The 22,028-nt window shown below is 51.5% G+C and overlaps 1 protein-coding gene across 14 annotated transcripts in view; it reads right to left on the reverse strand.

Moving 5' to 3' along the window:
- The window catches only part of SIPA1L3 (signal induced proliferation associated 1 like 3), a 237,344-nt gene that overhangs the window by 73,522 nt on the left and 141,794 nt on the right, over nt 1–22,028 (reverse strand). For all 14 annotated transcript variants that reach the window (XR_010939121.1, XR_010939122.1, XM_067719505.1 and 11 more), the window contains 5 exons: nt 18,666–18,796; nt 10,449–10,637; nt 9,042–9,216; nt 6,868–6,971; nt 3,925–4,082 (listed from right to left, as the gene is read on the reverse strand). Coding sequence is in view for 12 of the 14 variants with exons in the window: in XM_067719505.1 (XP_067575606.1) it covers nt 3,925–4,082; nt 6,868–6,971; nt 9,042–9,216; nt 10,449–10,637; nt 18,666–18,796 (757 nt within the window). In the remaining 2 variants the exon portion in view is untranslated. The remainder of the gene's footprint in view (nt 1–3,924; nt 4,083–6,867; nt 6,972–9,041; nt 9,217–10,448; nt 10,638–18,665; nt 18,797–22,028) is intronic.

Consider the following 22,028-nt stretch of genomic DNA (forward strand, 5'->3'; position numbering starts at 1 on the left):
GTGCAGGGCGAGGTGAGGCCGCGGTGCCCGGAGCCCAGGCAGTGAAGGGTGGAAGGCTGGTGAGGTCACCAGGGACCAGGCCAGGCAGGGCCTTGATGGCGAGTTAGCGCTTTTCATCCCGAAACAAGCAACGATTTTACCATCTGGGCTGGCTATTCACCACCTGTGCCCCCAGACGCAGTCTCTACCATTTTCTGCCCTGGAAGGTGGGTTTCTACAGGCTGTGCGACCTTCACTGGGTTCCCCTGGCCAGGCTACGGGAAGGGGAGAGGAGAGAAGGTGGAGTATTTATTTCTCTTCACTGCCTCCCTGCTGGGCTCGGACGGCGGCAGTGGCTGTAGTCCTGGGCCCTTTACTCAACAGCCACAGCTTCTGCTGTGCAGCCCCTCTCGCAAAGCCACAGTTCTCCCTAGTTTCCAGAAACTTCTCCCATCCCCTTCTGACCTCATCCCTGGGGGTGGGGTAATGGCTCCCTGCTGTTGCTGGTCCCTGGATGTCTCATTCTCCTGTATTGGTTCCCTTAACATAACCACACCTATTAGTCTGTTCATTAATCCCTCAGTTAAAACCCAGAGTGGGGGGCACCTGCTTCTTGCGGGTCCCTGATGAATGCAGGTGCCAGGCTGACCATCTGTAACGATCACCGTGGCTGCCCCATGAAGAAAGGGATGGGCGGGACCAGAGAATGTGCAGGAGACCATGGAGGCAGCTACTGCAGACCCAGGTGGGTCAGGCCAGACCCCTTGCTCTCCACCTCCACGGTTCACTGGGCAGTGAAACCTTCTCTACATCCCGGGAATGTGTGTGGGCGGGTGCCACCCACCTGGGCTCAGCTGATGCCCCAGAGCCAGCACAGGTGTTCAATACCGATTAAAGTAATGATTTAAACTTGAGCAGACAGACCAAGAAGAAACAGATTCCTACCAATGGGTAGGTTTGACAGAAAAAGGCATTTTGGAGAGGTTCTTCAAAGGCCACACAAACCAGGCAGCTTTTCCTCTGTGGGAAACCCTGTGGGCGTGGCCTTGCCTCCAGGCAGGGGGATGGATAAGACAACCTCGCCAGTCTCTCTACTCTAATTAAAGCCCTGTTCAGACTGTACTTTACAGATGTGAATGGCTCTGCAACTTCTTCATTCAGGACATGGTCGCTTATAGTGACAGATTTGGGCTCTTCCCATAGTCCTGATTCATGATTTTAAGAATTATGAAACTGCAAGCTGCCGAAGGTTTCTGGACAATCAGAACAGCTGGTCCCTCACTTCCCCAGCAGGAGGGATGGGGTTTCCCCAGCCCACAGGCTGCGGGGATGCCGGTGCACTATGCAGAAAGTACGCACTTGAAGCGAGCGGGAAAGGGCGGCACCTCCTTATGCAGCCAGGAGATGGTGCGACCACCAGGTCACCTGGTCGCTGTAGCTCAGTATTTCTAGAACACTCATAATTATTTATTCAACAACTATCTTCTCAGGGCCTACAATGTTTGGGCCAGGCATGTGTCTAGTTGGCAAAGGCGTCTTTGCGGTCCTCTACATGGCAAGCGCCGGGCCAGCATAGATGTATGAAGGTGAGTATGACGTGGGGTTACCCTCGAGGGAGGTGAGAGTCACATCAACAGTTTGTTCCTACAGGGTGATGAATGCTGAGACAGAAACGTGTTTGGAGACACCGGGGGGTGGGAGTGGGGACAGGGGAAGGTCAGTCCAGAGAGCAGCTGCGTGTGGGGAAGGAGAGGAGGGGAAGAAAGGGGTTGCAGGAGGGGCAGCTTTGGTTGTATCTCTAACATTTTCTTTCTTCAGAAATAAAGGGAGAGCTGAAGCAAATATGGCAAAATGTTAACATCTGTTAGATTTGGTGGTAGGCACATGGGTGTCTGTTATATTATCCTCTGTACTTTTCAGAACGTTTAAAACATTGCATAATAAAAGTATTTCAAATTAAACTGCAAAAAAAACAAGAAAGCTTCGAGCATCAGAAAAAAAAGAGATCGTTCTGGAAACCACGTGAAGGCCGGCCTGGAAAGGCAGGAGGTCAGCCGCAGGCTCCTGTGATAAACCAGGTGGAAGAGGGGAGCTCACAGTTAGGAGAGAGGGGAGAAAGGCCCACCCAGCAGCCCCCTGCTTCTGATGTGCTACAGGAGAGCTGTGTCCTTCTGTGTCTGTGTGTATGTGTGTGTGTGAGCTCGAGAACAACTCCATCTTTGCTCACCAGGGCTACCTTTGAGCTGCTGAGGAACATCGACAGCATCTCAGTAACCTCAGGCCCACATGGAGCCTGGAGGTGCAGGGCCTCGTAGCTGCTGCTCCGTCCCGGGAACAAATGGGTGGGGGTGAGGGAGGGGGGCTGCAGGCCTGGGCCTGGGCCATGTGAAGGCCCTGTCATGCGGTGTACTGGCTCCCAGTGGCCACTGGGCAACACATCTAGCCTGGTGGTCAAACAGCACGTCCTGCATATTGGAATCCACCTCCCTTCTCTCACACATTTGGCCAAGAAGAAACTGGTAGATTCTGGCAATTCCACTGAGACCACCCAGTGTACCTACGCACATACCCTTTGGCCCAGTAACTCCATGCTCGGGACTTTATCTATCCCAGCTGTGTACTTGGACGCGTGTGCGATGACAGTCTAAACTAGGTTATGGAGACTTCCCTGGCAGTCCAGTGGTTAGGACTCAGTGCTTTCACTGCTGAGGGCCCGGGTTCAATCCCTGGTCAGGGAACTAAGATCCCACAAGCAGCACAGCATGGCCAAAACACAAAAACAAAAAACAAACCCCCCCCACAAAACTAGGTTATGCACTGCAGCAGGCAGTGTAACAGCAGGCAACAGGAAACAACCCAAACGCCCACTGATAAGGGATGGGGGGAGGTTCTCAGGCATCCACATGATGGACTAATATGCAGTCATAAAGAAGGAAGAGGCACTTTAAGGACTGGTGTGCCAAGTTCTCAAAGGCTGTTGAGTGAAGAAATACAGGATGCAGAACAGTGTGTGGGATATGGTACCATGTGTGTTAAAAGGTGGAAAAGGAATACTTGTAAGCATTTGCCTGTATGGCCCGAAGGTATCAGGATACGTGAGAAATAGCTAATAGTAGTTGCCTCTGTGACAGGCAACAGGGTGGTTGGGGGTCAGAGGTGAGAGGCCAGAGAGCTTTCCACTTGCCCTTTGGGGGCCAGCCACGCCCCCAGGTGAGAACTGGTGCTTTGGAAGGACGCTGAATGGGTCTGAGGCTTGTGTCACTTCTTGATCTGCGAACTAAGAGAAGCCTCAGCTCTGCCTCCCGAGGGGGGCCCCTGCCTGCCCTGTCTCCATCCTTCCATATTCCGATTTTCCTGTGCCTCTCAGCCCATGCGCCCTGTGCCCAGGCACAGCTGGTGGTCTTACTCTAGGATGGGCACGTGACCCCAAGCAGGTCAATGAGCCTCAATCCTGGGGCTTCTTTTCCTGGGAAAGGAAAGCTGTCTTTTTGCTGGATTTGCAGCTGGGAAGATGTTAAGCTTGGAGCTGCCAGCAAACGAAGTGACAGACAGGGAAGTGGAGCACATCCGGCTAGGCCCGAACGTGTCATTTATGAGAACCAACGTACATAACTGCCTTTTTGAGGTGGGTTTTCTGTCACTTGCAAGCAAAAGATTCCAGGCAAATACAAATCCCTGATGGTTTGCTTATCGAAACTGGGGTGACATGCCCCTTTCTGGTTAAGAATCACTCTCTCAGAAGGTGTGGGAAGGTGTGAACAGAGCTCCCCTACTGAAGCACAAACAAGAAACGCAGGAGGCAGCCCACCTGGGCCAGCTGTCCCCCCACTCTCTCTCTCTGCCGCAAGCTGTCCCCACTCTCTCTCTCTGCCGCACGCTGCCTGGATGCTGGAAACCAGCTTTTGTGGTCTCCGGTGCATGCAGGGGTAGGGTGCAGGCGCATACCTGTAGCAGACGCTATCGGTGCAGGGCTTGTGGACTCGGACAATGATGAAGACGTGCTGAAAGTGGGAGCGGATGTTCTTGGGGGTGAAAGGCAGCGCCCCGGGCTCCTGGAAGATGATCGTCACGATGTCGTTTCCTATGTGCCTCTTCCTTAGTAGCTGGTAAACGGCGGGGAGAGGAAAACGTCATGGTCGGCTCAAGGCTCACGATCTGCCCTGTCACCTCCCTGCCGTCTCCTTCGGTGCTCCCCCTCGCTCACTCTGCTCCAGCCACACTGGCCTCCTGCTGCCCCTCAAACACTCCAGAGACATTTCCTCCTCAAGGCCCCTGCCCTGACTCTTCCCGCTGCTTGGAACGTTCTTCCCCCAGATCCCCACATGGCTCACTCCCGCCCTCCCTCCTTTCAGGTCTTGGCTGAAATGTCACCCTCCCACAAGGCCTTCGCTGACTGTCTTACCCATGATGTCACCCCCTCTGCTTTTCTGCCTTTATTACTTAACGCTTAGCGTACAGCGGCTTCCCCTCTTCCTTTTGTTTCTTGTCTGTCTTTTCCCACTACCATGTCAGCTCCGTGAGAACAAGGGTTTTGTCTGCTTTGTTTGCTGCCCCCTGCTGTATCCTCAGTGCCTAGAGCAGAGCCTGGCACACAGCAGCTGCTCAAGAAACATCTCTTGGAGAAGAGCATGGGCTGGCGGCTTTCGACTTGCTCAAGGCCATGCTCACAGACGATGGCAGAGTCAGACCCGAGACCACTGGCAGGGCCCATCCCTGCTGCCGCCCCTTCTCGGACACCTGAGTTGAGAAGGCTGGGGCAGCAGCTTCAGACCAGCCCACAGGAACCCTGTCCTTTCTCCCCTGCCTGTCACGGTCTCTGAGAAGAACTCTGTCATCTCTGTAGGCGATGATGTACTCACGACATTTTACTTGTGTGCTGAAATTACATTGTTCTTATTTGTACGAGTTTAGTCTTCATGTAACTGTTAGGAATCCCCATTGGCCACGTGAGGTCCGCAGATGGGAGACACGTGTAGCCCTACGTGAGGTGGCCCGTGGTGTGAAATCCGGTCGCACAGAGTGGCACAACTCACACTGTGGAGCTCTTAGCTCTGTATGTGTGTTTTGCACTGGATGAAATTAAATTGCTAGACAAAGTGCCCATTTACCGTGGCCGGCCCTGCGCTAGGCATTTTACATCCACATCTGAGAGCTGCAACCTCGTCTCATCTTTTTTTTTTAATTTTTATTTATTTATTTATTTGGGGGCTGCACTGGGTCTTCTTTGCTGCATGCGGGCTCTAGGGTGTGCGGGCTCAGTAGTTGTGGCTCGCCGGCTCTAGAGCGCAGGCTAAATTGTTGCGGCGCACGGGCTTAGCTGCTCCACGGCATGTGGGATCCTCCCGGACCAGGGATAGAACCCGTGTCCCCTGCATTGGCAGGCGGATTCTTAACAACCGCGCCACCAGGGAAGTCCTCGTTTCATCTTTACAACAAGGCTGTGAGTCATTAACTCATCCTACCTCCTTTTACCGATGAGAAAAGTTAGGTTCCTGGGGGTTAAACGTCTTGCCCTAAGTCACACAGTCATGGAGGGAAACAGCCAGGATTTGAACCCGCTTCTGCTGGACTCCACAACCCAAGCTTTGCCCACCATGCCTCCCAGACGTCCAGGAGTAGGTTTCTGTCTGCTTCCTGTGCGCCTCCCATGTCGGGCCCTGACTCAAGCCCCAGTTTCATGCATGAGTACAGGGTCCTTTCCCAATGACCCTGCGACATGGGTGCTACCATTCCGCCCATTTTACAGAGGAGGGATCTGAGGCTCAGGGAGGTGAGATTACACAGCTAGGAAGTGGCAGAGAAAGAACTCCAACCCAGGCTTAATGACAGCAATGCTCTTACAGCTGCTATTAGGTGACCCTTCTGAAATCACTGATATTTGACCATTTTCGGCCAGTAAAATCTACAACATCACCTGTACCAATGGAAAAAAATATATACACTAAACCATAAGTCTGTGGGGTTTCTGTTCATTAGAAACTGCTCCCAGACTGAGCATGCATGGCGTGTCCAGGTGAGGAGGCTCCTGGTGGTGGGCGTCAGCTGTTGCACCCATCTAGCACCTCCTCCTCTTCCTTCTGGCAGTCGTGTCCATCCCCTTTGGGAAAGCACCTCCCTGATCTCTGTCAATGTTTCAAGCTGAGCTGACCTCACTCGCCCTCTCTAGGGGTGGGCATGTCCTTCAGGCTTGGCCAGTCAGCCCATTCCATCCCTGCCCTGGGCCTGGCAAGTGAGTGATCCAATGAGATTCATTCCTGAAACGTTTCTGGGACTTCTGCAAGGCACAGCTCTCTTTCTCCCGTGGTAGCAAAGCTGGTGGGATGTAAGGCGAGGGCTGCTGAGGGGCGACTCTGCACTACTTGGGAAGGTCTGTGAATAAGGCCACTACGAAGAAAACCAGAGGCGAGAAATGCAAAGAATTCCTAACATTGTTTGAGCTCCTGGATCCGGCCATACCTAAAGCCAGCCCTCTCCCAGTACTTGAGAATTACCTAACCCAGTAAATCCCATTTTTTGCTTTTGCCAGTTTGATTTGTGCTTCTATCACTTGCAGTCGAAATAATGTTGACTGATTCACTTTTTTTTTTTCCATAGGATCCCTGATGACTCAAGAGACTCTTGAGGGGAGTTGGGGTAGAAGGATGGCCAAGGAAACAGAAGAAAACTGACAGTGAATGACACCTGACCTAGTCTCCAACCCCCAGGTGATGAGACCGTGATGCAGAGGGTCTCCAGGGCCAAAGGCCTCCATGTGCTGCAAAGGATGGTGCCAGGGGAGCCAGTGCCAGGCAGGCAGCCAGCTAACAGCTGTGGGGAGGGAGAGCGCCATGGCTTCAGCTGTGTACCCACTGGAAGTCACCTGGGGCCCCCACCCTGGGCCCCACTGACCTGCTGCCTGTTGTTGGGGGTATAAGGGAGCAGGGTGGAGACATGGAACATGATCTCATAGTCCTGGTAAGTCGTGTAGAGGGAGTGGGTTCCCGTGGAGTCAGCTGAAACAGAAACACCAGTTAGCACCACGCCTCCAAAACCCCTGGGCTCCTGCCATATCCCACATGCCATCTGTGTTAGTTTTTTTTTTTTTTTGCGGTACGCGGGCCTCTCACTGTTGCGGCCTCTCCCGTTGCAGAGCAGAGGCTCCAGACACGCAGGCTCAGCGGCCATGGCTCACGGGCCCGGCCACTCCGCGGCATGTGGGATCTTCCCGGACCGGGGCACGAACCCGTGTCCCCTGCATCGGCAGGCGGACTCTCAACCACTGCACCACCAGGGAAGCCCTGTGTTAGTTTTCAACTCGATGTTTTCACTTAACTCCACCCTTTAAAATCCAGTAAATTTAGATAAAAAGGAAGCCATACATTAAGCACCCACCAGACTGGTAAACATTTAAGAGTCTGACAGTGCCAAGGGTTGGTGGGGATGTGGGGCAACTGGAACCTTCTGTGTGGCTGGTCAGGTGGTACAACCACTTCGGAAAACTCTTTAGTAAGATCGACTGAACCTGCAGATAGGCTTAATTGATGACCCAGCACTTCATCTCCTAGGATCACAGCCTAGAGAAATTGTACACAGATGCCCCGGAATACGGGTACAAGTATCCTCCAAATGTTAGTCCAAGGAATAGATAAACAGTTCATAATGTGGAAAAGTACACGGCCGTGAAAAGAAATGAGTCACAGCCATCACATGGGCAAATCCCACGAATACAATGGCCAGACACAAAGGAGCACAAACCGTATGATTCCATTCACATTATGTTGTCAAACAGGCAAAACGAATTATATTATTTAGAGATGCGTATGAAGATGGCAAAACTACGACGAAAAGAAGGAAACGATAATCGTACGAGTCAGAATACTGTTCATCTCTAATGGGAGGGAGTTATGACCAGGGAGAAACACCTGATTAGGGGCTCTATGGGGGAAACTGAGGCACAGGGAGGGAGTGACTTGCCCAAGGTCACGCACACTTCAGTCAGTGGTGGCGTCTGGACTGGAACTCAGGCTATCTGACTCCAGAGTGTTTCCTTAACAGTATTCAATGCTGCCTCTTATGAGTTTCAAAATTCTCATAGGAAACAGACCAAAATCCCTAATCTTTAGCCCTAAAGGTCCTGCACGGTAAGGCCCCCGCCTGCCTCCCTCACTTCCTCCTTCACATTAATTCCCTGAACAACAGCCTTTAGACCTCAGGGTCCAGGGTTTTTGCACGTGCTGTTCTTTCTCCCTGGAACGCACTTCCTGCTCCCTCTTTGCCTATTTTATTCCAACTCATCCCTCTCGGGTCACATGCCATGTTCTTGAGGCCCAGCCCCCACATGAGGCTGGGTTCCCCATATTTGATCGTATCCTCTTGAACTGCTCCTTCCTGCCCAGGGAGGACAGCCAGGAGGTTGTTTTTGCTGGATGTGTGAGTGAACCCACAAACCACACTGCAAGTAACTCCAGGGTGTCACACTCACCCCTGGAAGCCTACTCCTTGGCCTTTTTGAGCACTGAGGTCCACCAGCTTTATTTAACTGTAGGTGCAGGGGAAACAGCAGTAAAACAGACCGAGGAATCCCTGTTCTTGTGGGCTTCCATCCTAGGGGAGAAGCTGTGACAGGTGAGGTCACTGAAGCCTTGGTTGGCCAGTGCCAGAGCCAGGTGACCTCCAGGTGGCTGTGAGGCCAGGGCAGCCCTGCCTGTTAGTTGGGGACACTGGCCAGGAGCACTGTCTTCCCCAGGGTCCTCGTGCACACTGGGCACCATGCAGGTGTCTGTGGCTATGACCCCTTAGGACGTCTCCCAGCGCACATGTGCACAGGATCTCAGAGGACGTGTCTAGGAGCACAAGGGCTGATACACAAAGCAAGTGAGTCTTCAGACTCTACCAGAACAGGAGGTACTGCTGTCCAGAGTGGCTGCACTGCCCGCACTCCCACCAATGGAGTCCTCGAGCTCCCGCTGCCCGGAGTCCTCACCTGGGTATCACCAGGCCTTTGGGCCTTAGCTCACGGGATGAGGGTGCGGTTGGGACTCACCCTGCTCCCCCCAGCAAGGCCACCCGCCACTGCCACTTACTCTTGACGTCCAGCTGGGCGGCGTACTTGGTGAAGCCCTTCAGGCAGACCTTCTCTCCGATGAGGGAGAGGAACTCCTCAAAGGCCGGCCCGGCCTCCTCGTTGTTGTACATCTCCTCCTCCGAGCTCTGGCCAGCCTTGCAGTAGAGGATGCCCACTTTGTGTTTCCGGCAGAGCTGCGGAGGCGAGAGCGGCATCAGGGAGGCAGGCCAGGCAGAATGGAGGGGGGGGCATGGAACAAAGCAGGCTCTCTCGGGCGCGGAGCCCAGGGAGCTGCCGGGGTCACACAGGAATTCAGTGCTACAGCCAGAGAAGAAAAAAGGCATGGGGGCACGTCCCAGTTGTCCCTCTCCCACCCTGCCATTCCAGGGAGGCACAACAAGGTGCTGGTGCCGCCATTCTCATGCTTTCTACATGAGGGCCGAGGGCGGCTGGCGACGCCATTCTCTCAAGGGAAAGACCTTGGCCGGCTTCCCACAGTAGGTGGACCGGACCTGGCTAAGGTTCTGCAAAAGAAAATTCTGGAGGACTCAGTCTAGTCGACATTGTTTTTTAGGGGGTGAGCCCTTGATAACCGTGTTTTTTCTTTTTTTAATTAATTAATTTTATTTATTTATTTTTGGTGCGTTGGGTCTTCGTTGCTGTGCGCGGGCTTTCTCTAGTTGCGGCGAGTGGGGGCTACTCTTTGTGGCGGTGCGTGGGCTTCTCACTGTGGTGGCTTCTCTCTTTGCACAGCACAGGCTCTAGGAGCATGGGCTTCAGTAGTTGTGGCTCGCAGGCTCAGTAGTTGTGGCTCAAGGGCTCTACAGTGCAGGCTCAGTAGTTGTGGCGCATGGGCTTAGTTGCTCCGCGGCATGTGGGATCCTCCCGGACCAGAGCTCGAACCCGTGTCCCCTGCGTTGGCAGGCAGATTCTTATCATTGTGCCACCAGGAAAGTCCTCCATGTTTTTTTTATGTATCCCTGATTCCTCTGTTCACTGGTGACTGGACCATCGACAGTCATGTGACCTAAGGGTGGGCCAGTCAGAGGCTCTACTGGGGCTGAGAGTCAGCTAACTGGGGCCTGCATGTGCCTATAATCCTAACAGTAATTCTGTGAGCTGTGGGAGGGCCAGAGAAGCAGAGGGAGGCAGTGTGCAGTGAGGGAGAGGGAGCACGCACACACACACGGGAACCTGGTGGCTGTTTTGTTCCTAGACTATTTCCCTCCTAAGACCCAGTCACGTTCCGGCTCTTGGCACCCCTAGAATTTGATAGGAGACCACTCCTTTTACTGGAACTAACCTGAGTGGGTTTCTGTTCTTTGCAGAAAAAAACAAGTGACCAAGACAGAAGGAGGTACCGGGAGTGGGGCTGCAGGCTGCTGCCCCAGTGTCCCCCCACCCCCCTCCCTGGGCCCCGGCTCACCCCTTGCTCGTCGAGCTTCAGCAGCTGCTCCGTCACCTTGGGAGTGTTGAGAGCCAGCCGCAGGCAGTGGATGTTGAGCTCGGGGATGACATACTCCAGGGCGTCCTTCAGGGGCAGGCCCCGCCCTGTCCCATGCTTCATAGCTGTGGGTGTGGCGTCCTCCAGGATGGAGCCACGCAGGGTGGTGAGCTGCTCGAGGAAGAGGAGGGAAGGTTAGGAGGCTCTCAGGACTCGGGAAGGGATGAGAGCACATGAGGGTGTCCTGTTCTCAAAGCGACATGTGGGATGGTTAGTAGCCTGGGCTCTGCCAGAAAGCACTAGGTCTGGACCAACTTGAACTTGCTGTGTCCTGGCTGTGTGTTCTTGACCAAGTGACTGCCCATCTGTGAGCCTCAGCTTCCAAGGACTGTTGGGAGAACTAAATGAGATGGTGGATGGAACGTCCTTCATTTGTTCAACGAATGATGAAAGAAGAAAGACCCCTGTCTTCCTGGAGCTGACGTGCGGGCGAGGAGATGGATTATGTCAGGTAATAAGAGGTATAATGGATAAAACAAGCTCCACAATGTAGACACTCAAACAAACACTCTTACTGTCATTATCAGGAATAATATTATGTGTACACTTATTACCATAAGCTCTTATGTAAAACACCTGCCTGCCCTGGACACCGGTACCATCTTGGATCTTGAATTGTGACACTGGTTTTCAACCTGGTTTCCTGAAAAAATCACCACCAGTGGTTCTGATTCGGCTGGTCTGTGGTGGGGCCCAGACATGTATGTATACACGCACGTATGTATGTATACACACACTTACATATTTGTATATTTGTATACTTATACACACACACTCACTCACTCTCTCTCTCTCTTTCTTTTTTTTTTTTTGCGGTACGCGGGCCTCTCACTGTTGTGGTCTCTCCCGTTGCAGAGCACAGGCTCCAGACGCGCAGCCTCAGTGGCCATGGCTCACGAGCCCAGCCGCTCAGCGGCATGTGGGATCTTCCCGGACCGGAGCACGAACCCGTGTCTCCTGCATCGGCAGGCGGACTCCCAAACACTGTGCCACCAGGGAAGCCCCTCTCTGTCTCTTTTAATACTACTCAGGTGATTCTGATGTGAAGCCAGGGTTGAAAACCTGAGTCAAGCCAATCATGGCCATCTCATTCCTCTTACGCAGATGTTGCTTTCCAAGTTTTTCCTATAGTTGGCTACATGACTAGTTCCAGGCAATGAGATGGGATGGAATTCAGCTTGGGGAGGACGTCTAGGGCAGATTTTCTTCCCTGGTAAAGGAAAGCCCCTTTCCACCTGCCCATTTTTTCTAAGGACACTGGTATAAGGATAAGATGTTTGGAGCTGTGGAAGCCATCTTGTGATCGTAAGTAAAGAGACAACAACAACAAAAATTACACAGAAGTCATGTCCTGCCACTGCCTATCCCCAGACTTCTTCTGTTAGATAATTAAAATAACCCCGTATTTGTTTTAGCTATTGTTAGTCATGTTTTCTGTTACTTTGCAGACAAAGCAATTTCTAACAGATACATCTTAATAACGAGTCACATTTATGAAGGCATAGTTCACTGCACTGTATTCCAGGAATGATAGCAGCTATCTAGGTACAGGTCTGTTCAGGGGAGGTTTTACTATCTCCATTTTACAGATAAGAAAACTGAAGCTCTACGAGGTTAGGTGCCTTAGCCAAGGTCACCACAGCTAAGTGGCTGAACCAGGATTCCAACCCAGGTCTGACGTCTCCAAAGGTCATGATTTTTCTCTTTGAAATATTTTTTTAACTGTGAAATATAATCCGTATACAGAAAAGTCTACAACACATATAAGTACAGCTCAAGGAATGATCACAGAGTGAATACCTAGGTATCACCACCCAGACCAAGAAACACATTACTAGACTCCGGAAACTCTTTCGTGCCCCTTCCCACCTCCCTAATGGCAACCCCATCCTGACTTTTCACACCAGAATTTATTTCTGCCTGCTTCTGAGCTTCATGTCATTTGTATTCTTTTCTATCTGGCTTCTTTCTCTCAATGCTATGGATGTGAGATACGACCATGTTGCAGTAAGAGGCTGACGTTTTTACCCCAATGGATTTAATCCATCCTACTGCTGACGAGCACGGAAACTGCTTCCAGCGTTTGACAACTGTGAGCAGTGCTGTTAGGAACATTCACGGAAGCATCTCCTAGTGCACATGGACACATTTTCGTCTGGGTTTATACCTAGGAGAGAAATTGCTGAGTCACCAGGCATGTTAATCTTCAATTTTACTGAACTGCCAAATCGTTTTCCAAGTGGCTGTACCAATTTACACCCCGCCAGCCCCGTCTGAGAGCCCCTGCTGCTTCCCGTCCTCACTATCACTAGCGCAGGCTTCCATCTACGCTGTGCTGCTGGCCGCCAGGCTCCGCTGTGCTCTGGGTGAGGCACGGCAGCTCCAGCACCACAGCGAGAAGACTCCCTAGTCTGCAGCAGAACAGGGAAAAAAAATCCTCCCCCAAGGGGATTGCTGTCAGCACCCAAAATACACTTGGGGCTACGGTTTAAAGACTAGGGAGGATCAACGTTAACTGGAAAAACACGCTCACCCCAAAAAGTCAACAGATCCAAGAGGTGGCAAAAATGACGTGTCATGACACTGCCTCTAAGCATACAGCCTAACCCTGCCAAACAGGACCTGGGCAAGAGGCATGTGTGTTAGGAATGAATGATCTCATGGTTGGGAGTTCCCAGTTCTGGCTTTGGGAATTAATAAACAAATCTCTCTTAGGATAAGCCGGATAGTCTTGAAGTACATCACGAAAAACTGTGATGTGGATGCTCTGCCCTGCCAATCTGGGTGGCCCTGGGATTGTGAATTTCGATGAACGCACCAACGGGATCAGCGCCTTTCTATCCTGCTGACACTGCCCCACAGTGCCCTCTGCTGGGGCCAAGAGACAGCGTGGACCAGAAATCCTCATTCTCTTCCAACACTCGAGACAGGTGGCCTACCGTCACATTTTTGGCTCTGAAGACTTGACCAAAAGCCACTACTTGAAAAGCTCCCAGCTTTTCCTTCTCTGCTGGCGATAATAAGTAGGGCACTGGCAGGCTGCAACGTGTGGCCACCTCTGCTCTCCACCTGGCCCTGTCCACCATCATGTCCTACCTGGACTGTGACAGCAGCCTTTTCCCAGTCTCCCTGCACCTGCCCCACCACCACCCCACGCCGGTCCATTCTTCCCGCAGCAGCTTGAGTCAGATGGTGTCTCTCCTCTGTGCAGAACCTGCTGACAGCGTTCCGCCTCTCTCCCAATAAAATCTACACTCGCAGGACTTCCCTGGTGGTCCAATGGTAAAGAATCCGCCTTACAATGCAGGGGACGCGGGTTCGATCCCTGGTCAGGGAACTAAGATCCCACATGCCACGGGGCAACTAAGCCCACATGCCACAACTACTGAGCTTGCATGCCTCAACCAGAGAGCCCGCCTGCCGCAAACTACAGAGCCCACGTGCTCTGGAGCCTGTGTGCCACAACTACAGAGCCCACGTGCCCTAGAACCCACATACAACTAGAGAAGAGAAAAGCCCGCACGTCGCAATGAAAGATCCTGCATGCCTCAACGAACATCCCGCGTGCTGCCACTAAAACCCGACACGGCCAAAAGAAAAATTAAAAAAAAAAAACCCTTGCCTTAAAACAAAACCAAACAAAACTACACTCGCTGCTCAGGCTGCGAGACCCTGTGTGCTCTGACCCTTGATGACATCTGGCACCATCTCACTGAGCTGTGAAAAGGGATTCAGGGCCACATCAGCAACTAACCATCGGCACAGGTTGTTCTCCACCAGCTACTGACTCAGATGCATCCCTGCCTTCCCCTGTGCTGCGTCCACCCTCCAAGAGCTCTTCCTGGGAGGTCACTTGGGAGTCAGTCTGCCTTGGTTCAAATCCCGGCTCTCCCCCTTCTCTAGCTGTGTGACTCTGGGCAAGCTGCTGAATTTCTCTGTGCCTGTTCCCTTATCTATAAAATGGGGAATAACAGTGCCTGTTGCAAAGGGTTATAAAGATTCAAGAAGATAATCCATGTACAGTGCTTTTCTACCACTGTATCTGGCATACAGTGAGCACTCAATATATGTGTTAGCCATTATCACATTACACACGTCGGATGTTTTTACACAAAGCCATATGTGTAGTTAAAAATTTTAAAAAGTTAACCTTAATAGGAAGCTACAGTTTGTTTCTCCCCCCACTTAACAGTATGCTTTGGAGATTACATCACACCATCATCGGTGCCTACTGAACACAAGTGAGGTCCCAAATGAGGTTCGCTACTACACTTGCTTTTTACACTTAATACAAGATTCTTCCTTTTCTGCTTTGTATACATATATACTGTTTAAATTCTTAATGAGTGACAGTTACTTTTTCAATAAAGAAAGAAAAAAAAAATCTAAATCTCTAACCCTCACAAAACTAAGGCTTGTCAAAAACTCATATCTGGGGCCAAAGGGAACCCACCGAGCCTGCTGGGCCAAAGAGTCCCCGGCTAGTTGGCATTCCTTGTGTCCTGCCGGCAAGGGGCTCAGGACAGGGCAGCCCTGGCCTGGAGCTTGTCCTGTCCAGGCTCAGGGTGGGTGGGGCTGATGTTTCGGCGTGTGGTCCTGAAGCCCAGCTCCAGTCTGTTCCCGCCCCAGCGGGAGGCTCAGAGCTGCCAACACTCCCATCCCATCTGCTGGGAGATGTGAGCCCACTCGGTCTGCTTGGCGGCCGGGGGCGGCCATCTGGGGCAGGCCAGCCGGCTGGCTTGGAAAACAGCCTGGGCCCTTCGCTCTGGCCCCCATGCCTTGGTTAACCGGAGCCCGAGATGTGTGTGTCGACAGGAGAAGGGCAGAACTCTGACCATAAGCTGAACCTTCACTCCCCAGAAAGGCCCTCTGACCTTTCGGGAAACAGTGACAAAACGACAGCAGCGTCATCACAGTATCTGCCGCTCAGAGCACTCACCACCCTGCAGCCTTGTGCTATGCCACCTCGTGCGTGCCGGTCCAGGAGAACCTTCCCGCCTCTCCAGGACACAAGGAACAAACGGTACAAAGTCTATTTTACAGATGAAGAAACTGAGGCATCCAGGGGTAAAGCCATCTGCCTAAGCTCACAAGGCTAGTGAGTGGCAGAGCCCAACCGAACCCCAAGCTGTCTGTTCCCAGAGCCAGAATACAAACTCAACCCCACAGGGCGTGGTGAGTGGTTAAGAGCACGGGCTGGGGACACAGGCAGTCTGGGTTCATATCCTGGCTCTGCCACTGGGGGACCCTCACGAGTGACAGCCCTAGGCCTCAAGAGTCCTCATCTGTAGAATGGGGGGAATGGGACCCACATCGTGGGACTACTGAGAGAATCTGAAGGGTCAATGCATATAAAACACTCGGAAGAGTGCCTGGCAGGAATATGTGCTAAAAGTGTTAGCTATTCTTATTACTACTGTCATTACTACTTTTGGGTTATGTGACTCTCTGCCTCCATGGCAGGAAGGGCCTTAGGAAGGGGCAAGGCAAACCTTGTTGGCCTCTGCCCCTACCTCCAGATGACAGGATGACGAGGTCCTCAGGCCTTAGTGCCCAATAGGCGGCTCTGCAAGGGGCTGGGGCCAGGACTGAGTACACGTGTGGCCTGCATGTGTGTGAGGGGCAGAGAAAGGCCTGCTTGTGGCCATGAACCTCACGGTGGGCCAAAAGTCAACAGGGCTGACTGAATGTGACAAGGGGACAGGAAACTGAGACCTCTCCCAACGGCTATCCTCACTGGGTTCTCCCCGAGTGCCAGGCCCAGCACTGCCTATTTTATATGGGCAACCTCACCAAGCCCACACTATGGTCCTGTGAGAGTGGGATTCCCATGGGGGAAACAGAGGCTCTGAGAGAAGAAGCCACGTGCCCAAGGTTTCACAGTTGCTGAGTGACTGTGCCAGGCCTGGTCCTGCCTCAGGACCTTTGCACTGGATGTTCCCTGTGTCTGGAACACTCTTCCAGATGTCCACATGGCTCCTCTCATCTTCTTCAGGTCTTTTACTCAAATGTTCCCTTCCGAGTAACACCTCCCTTGACGATCCTGTCTAAAAATCTTACCACCCTCGCACTTATCTCTCTTCCTTGCTTTACTTTCCACCTTGTCATCATGTACCACGTAGTATAATTTACAAGAGTATCTACGTATTGTCTGCCTCCCCAGCAAAAATGCAGTCCCATGAGCATCTCTGCTGCCTTATTTACACTGTTTCCTCAGTGCCCAGCACAGTGCTGGCCGGTGGTGGTACTGAGTGAATCTCCGTGGAGTGGATGAACCCCAGGCCTGTGCCCCTGAGCTGCGAAGGCCCTGTGCCCAGCCTGGGGTGGATCAGAGGCTAGTGTGTGGGCGCTGGGCGTGGGAAGTGAACGGAAGCAGGAACGAGCCAGGAATGGCACCAAGCCAGTTTCCAACCTACTGAATAGGAACCACAGCAAAGGGAGTGAATATACATAATCGGTGTAGAAAATGCCCGACACACAGTGTTGAATAAATCTATAATGTAGCAGCAGGTGAGATATTATTGGTTAGTATATGATGGCTGTTGTCATTTCACCTGGCAGCTCCCCACATGTCATATAACACTTGGATACAGCGTGAGCTGTCACCTCACATTCTGCCCTGGTGTTCATCTGGCCAGAAAGGTGAGGAGAGGGAAGGAGGAGGATGCTGGGGAGACTCAGGGGCCGGTGACCACCTGTGATCTGGGGCACCAAGTTTTTGGGGCTGCCTCCCCTACACTGCCATCTGTGTCATCTCACTCCCCCTCAGCGGGAAGGTCTTCGCGAGGGGATGCGGCCATGGCCCTCGGTGCAGCATCTGCCGGCCTGGATGAGGTCCAGGATCGGCCGGCCCCGCATCCAAACTCCCTGGCAGTGCCTGCCTGTTGGGCTCCCATGTCTGTGCAAAAGCCCAGGCCCAAGGGGGATGGGGTAATGCAGGGGTGAGGGAGATCCATTGGGGGGGCCTGCCCAGCTGATGATTCCTCCTTTTCTGAAAAGGTCTTCCTTTGAGGTCTTTTGGAAGTCGCTATCATTTCTACTGGCCTAGCTCCCCACCTTTTGCTGAGGAACCACCCCCCTACCACCACCTGTGGGTGGCTCTGACAGAACTGTCGATCACAGTGCCCAGCCCGGCCCCTGGACCCAGGGTGGAGCACATGTCCTAGATCTAGACAGAGTCCTCTATCACCCCTGACAACAGTGACTGGCCCAGGCTTGTGATCCAAGCAGAGCCAATCAGAGTCCTTCCCAGAGATTCAGCAGATAAGAACGCGGAGGAGAAAGTATAAAGATGGAAAAGATTTGAGCAGCCGGTCCCCATTTTCCCATGACATGGAGAGAGCTTGTTGGTAGCAGGAGAGGATCACATTCACAATGCAAAAAGCAGCAGAGCCAGCTGAGCGGGAGAGATAAGGAGGCAGAGTTCTGGTGACATCATTTGAGTGCCTGGGTCCAGCTATGCCTGAAGCCATTCCTACCCCTGGATTTGCAGTTACATAAACCAATGAGTTCTATTTCTGGCTTAAACCAGATAGAAGTAGATTTCTGCCACTTACAACTTAAGAGTCCTAATCGAGCAGGGTGCCCCCAACGGGCCTTGTTCCCTAGCCACAGCTGACATTTATTGCAAGGGAAGACCTCTGACCAAGCCAGGACAATGGGATCCTCTATTCTGAATGAAAGTGGGCAGGCTGGGCCTGTTTTGAGCTGATCAACATCAACGGCAGTGCCTGCTGCTGAGATTCCCCAATTCCTGCCCCGCCCGAGACCTGCTGCCTTAGTTCTCCTTTCCACTCTGCAGGGCATCTCACAATCCTGAAAGAATCCCCTATATCTCTCCCTTTATTTTTTATATTCATCACAGTTAATCTTTTGCAAATGTCAGAATCTTGGGCTCTGCAGTCAGACACACTGGATTCCAATCCTGGCCACTTAGTCACTGATTTCAGACATGTTTCTGAGCCTCAGTCTTCCCTTCTGTAAAATGGGGAGACTGACAGGATTGTTCTCCTGAGGCTGTTGGAAGGATTACGAGTTGAAACAGGGGAAGCACTTACCCACAGAACCTGGCACAGAGTAAGGCTCATAGATGTGAGTGGCTGTGATTTATGTAATAATAACAATAGCAATGGGACCTACCTCGCGGGTCCGGAAGATGATCCTGTACTGGTACTGAGGCCCGTGGTCCTTGTGGTCCTCCAGCTTCTCCCGCTTGATGCTCACGGCCACTGGTCCCAGCTTCTCGTCCACGCCAAAGTAATTGGCATGCTCTGAGAGGGAAGAGCAGGTGAGCTCAGAGTCAGCTCTCTGGGAAGGAGGGGTGACGTCCCACGGCAGGCCTGCTGAGAGGACAGCTGGGGAAGGCTCTTGTGCAACTCGTACAGAGCTCTTGTGCAGGCTCTTGGGATCCTGGTCACACAAACCTCATGGCTGGTCACGATCACACTCAATGGAGAGACCGTTAAGAGGTTAAAGCCCACCTTACTATAGCCCACAGAAATTTCCTGAGTCTCAGCGCTCTCATCTGGGAAATGGGGGGCCCTCACGCTACCCATGATTCATAGAGCCGATGTGAGAGTGAAACGAGGCTACGAACCAAAAACGCTTAGTGCAGTGCGTGCCATGTTATAAACCTAGTTTCGCTGTGATTATCCCATATTTGCAAATGTTCAGCAGCTTAGCTGCCAATTAGCCCTCGTGAAGTGGTTAGATTCTAGTCTAGAGAGGCTTCTGCCCGGCTGAAATCCGGGCCCTGGACTCATTAGATGTGTGGCCCAAGTTGCTTGATGGCATTCTCATCTGTACAACGGTGCCAGGAAGGATGGAGCCCTCTCTCAGCCGGTTGTAAGGACTAAACAGGTTAATAAGCATGGAGCACTCAGCACAGGGCCGGGCACAGAGTAAGCACATGAGATGTGTTGGCTAGTACTACCCCCAGGGCATGATGTTTGTCACAGAAAAGGACCATGATTCCAGTCCCCAAGCGTCACCTTTATCTAACCATATTTCTATAGATGTAGGAAACTTAAACACTACTCTTTTTTTCCTTATGGTGACAGAGACTTTACCAAGTCATGGAGGAAGTCTCCTGTTCTCTCCCCAAAATGACAGCTGTCTCCCCTTTTTAAACAAACATGCTGCTGTCTTATAATCCTTCCAGGCAAACAGTTCTAACTGATATATAACCCAAGGATCTCCTGCTTGTGGGAGATGCCCACCAGCAGTCTGTCTTAAGTCCGTGAAGTCAGCAGCTCCGCACTGCCAGAGATTCCTTCCCACCCCAGCACTCTCAATATTTAAACGTTGGTTTCTATTCTCGTAAGATGGTTCAAAGGCTTATCTAAGGCTCAAATGTGTGTTAATTAATGGTCCCAATAAGAACAGCACCTGCAGTGGGTTAAACAATCTCCCCAGCTGGTCAGAGAACAGAGTAAGTGTGCTCCACAGATATCAGTTCATTCCTGAAACAGCTGCAGGATCTGTTTTGTTTTCCGCCAACGCATACCCAGTACCTTGCGGTCTTAGCATAGAATAGGCAATCGATAAACACTGACCAATGACTAACTTATTTATGAGTTTCCAGAGCTACAAAGAAATCATTCTTTTAAAGAAAAGCTTCTTTTTAATGCTCCATGATAAGTACTCACTATCTGCCTGATGAAGAACTGTTTTGATGTACAATCTTATTTGATCCTAACCACAGTCCTTCCGTGTAGGTATTCCTACGTGCAAGTTGAAAAGAACGTGTTCTCTGTTGGTTAGGTAGAAAATTAATATAATATAAATGCAAAACCAGGTTTCAAATCCTCTCAGCCTTACTTTCTGGCTACTAGATTCGTCAATTTCAAAGAGCGACCCTGTCAACTTCTCCCATGGGTTGTGGATTTGTTCACGTCTCCCTGTCGCTGTATTAGTTTTTTATTTATATACCCCTCAAACAGGTTGTCAGGTATACAAAGGTTCACAACTATTACAATTTCTGGGTAAATTTTTAAAAAGTCAGTAAGAAATGGCCCTTTTGGTTCTTCTAACAAAGCTTTTAGCCTTGAAATCTATTTTGTGTGATACTGATGTCACCTCACCAGTTTTCTCTTGGTTAGTGACTGTCTGAACTTCTTTTTTCACCCCTTTTCAGTCTCTGTGTCATTTTGTTTCTGGGCACGTGATGCTGCTACAATCATCTCTGTTCCTCACATGAGGACACGGAGTCCAAGGGGTAAAATGTGTCACGTAGCTAATAAGCTATGAAAAAGACATCCTAAACCCAGGGCTGTCGGACTCCAACACTGGTGGACCTCCAGAGACTATACTCTGGACGATCTAGTTGACATTTGTTGTATTTGACTAGGATACTGCTTTTAAAAAAATTTGAAACTAGTTGCTGTGGAGTACTGGCTGCCTATCCGTTACCTCTTCTTCCCTTCTTTCATTTTAAGAGAAACCCTCTGTTCTTGGAGGAAGAAAAGAGAGGGGCTATGTCTACCTAAAAACTAACATTTCCCAGCCTGCCTTGCAGACAGATGTGGCCAATAACCAGAAGCAGTTGGCTGGGACTTCTGAAAATGTTCTTTACAAGGGGCTGACTTGAAAAAAAAAAAAAGGTAGGGGTGCTGAGTTGACATTTTGCCCGAATCCTTTCCTCCTTTTCTTTGCCTGGAAACATGGATGTGATGGCTGGAACTCCAGCAGCCATCTTGGACCAGGAGACCACCCTGAGGGCTCGGAGGCCATGCACTAAGGCTGGCATTCCACTGTTTCTGAGGAGTAACCATACCAGTCCTGGGCTGCACATCTCCAGACTTCTTTATGTGAGACAAATAAACTTCTATGTTGTTTTAAGCCTGTTACTATATCAATTCAATTCTGAATTGATATAGGAGAATCCATACTAAAAAAATCTGAATTTCAGGAGAATCTAGAAAAATTGGAAAGGCTGGCAACACTGAGCTTGTCTATACTTCCTGATGACAACAGTGAGCTGGAGCTGAGCAGGAGCTGCCCTTTGTGCAGTCCCTGCCTGGTCTGCTTCCCTCTATTGTCTCCTGCCTGGTCCCCGAGGCTGCCTGGGTTTGTAGTCTCTGCACTATGCTCTGCTGCCTCCTAGGATTGCCTCATCAGCACTAATGAACTTAACCATGTGTGATGCCTGTGTTAACACCCTCCAAACATCAACGGCTCCGCCGTCAAAGGGAATCCAGAACCTGCCAGCTTCTTCCCCCCTCCTAGGCTCCCCTAGACCTCCCTATCACCATCTCCTGCCTGGACCATTGCAGCAGCCTCCTCCTCGGTCTCCCAGCTCCCCCTGCCCCCACAGCCTGTTCCCTAGAGGGAGGCTGAGAATACCTGAGTCAGATCAAGGCCCTCTCCTGTTCAGAACTTTCCTGCGGCCCCATCTCACTCAGGGTAAAAGTGAGAGTCCTCACTGTGGCTCACAAAGTCCCACATGATCTGCCCCTGTCACCTGTCTCAGCTCCTTCCACTCTCCCTCAGTCACTCTGTCCC

This window comes from Pseudorca crassidens, chromosome 20, assembly GCF_039906515.1.
Source record: "Pseudorca crassidens isolate mPseCra1 chromosome 20, mPseCra1.hap1, whole genome shotgun sequence".
Lineage (NCBI taxonomy): Eukaryota > Metazoa > Chordata > Mammalia > Artiodactyla > Delphinidae > Pseudorca > Pseudorca crassidens.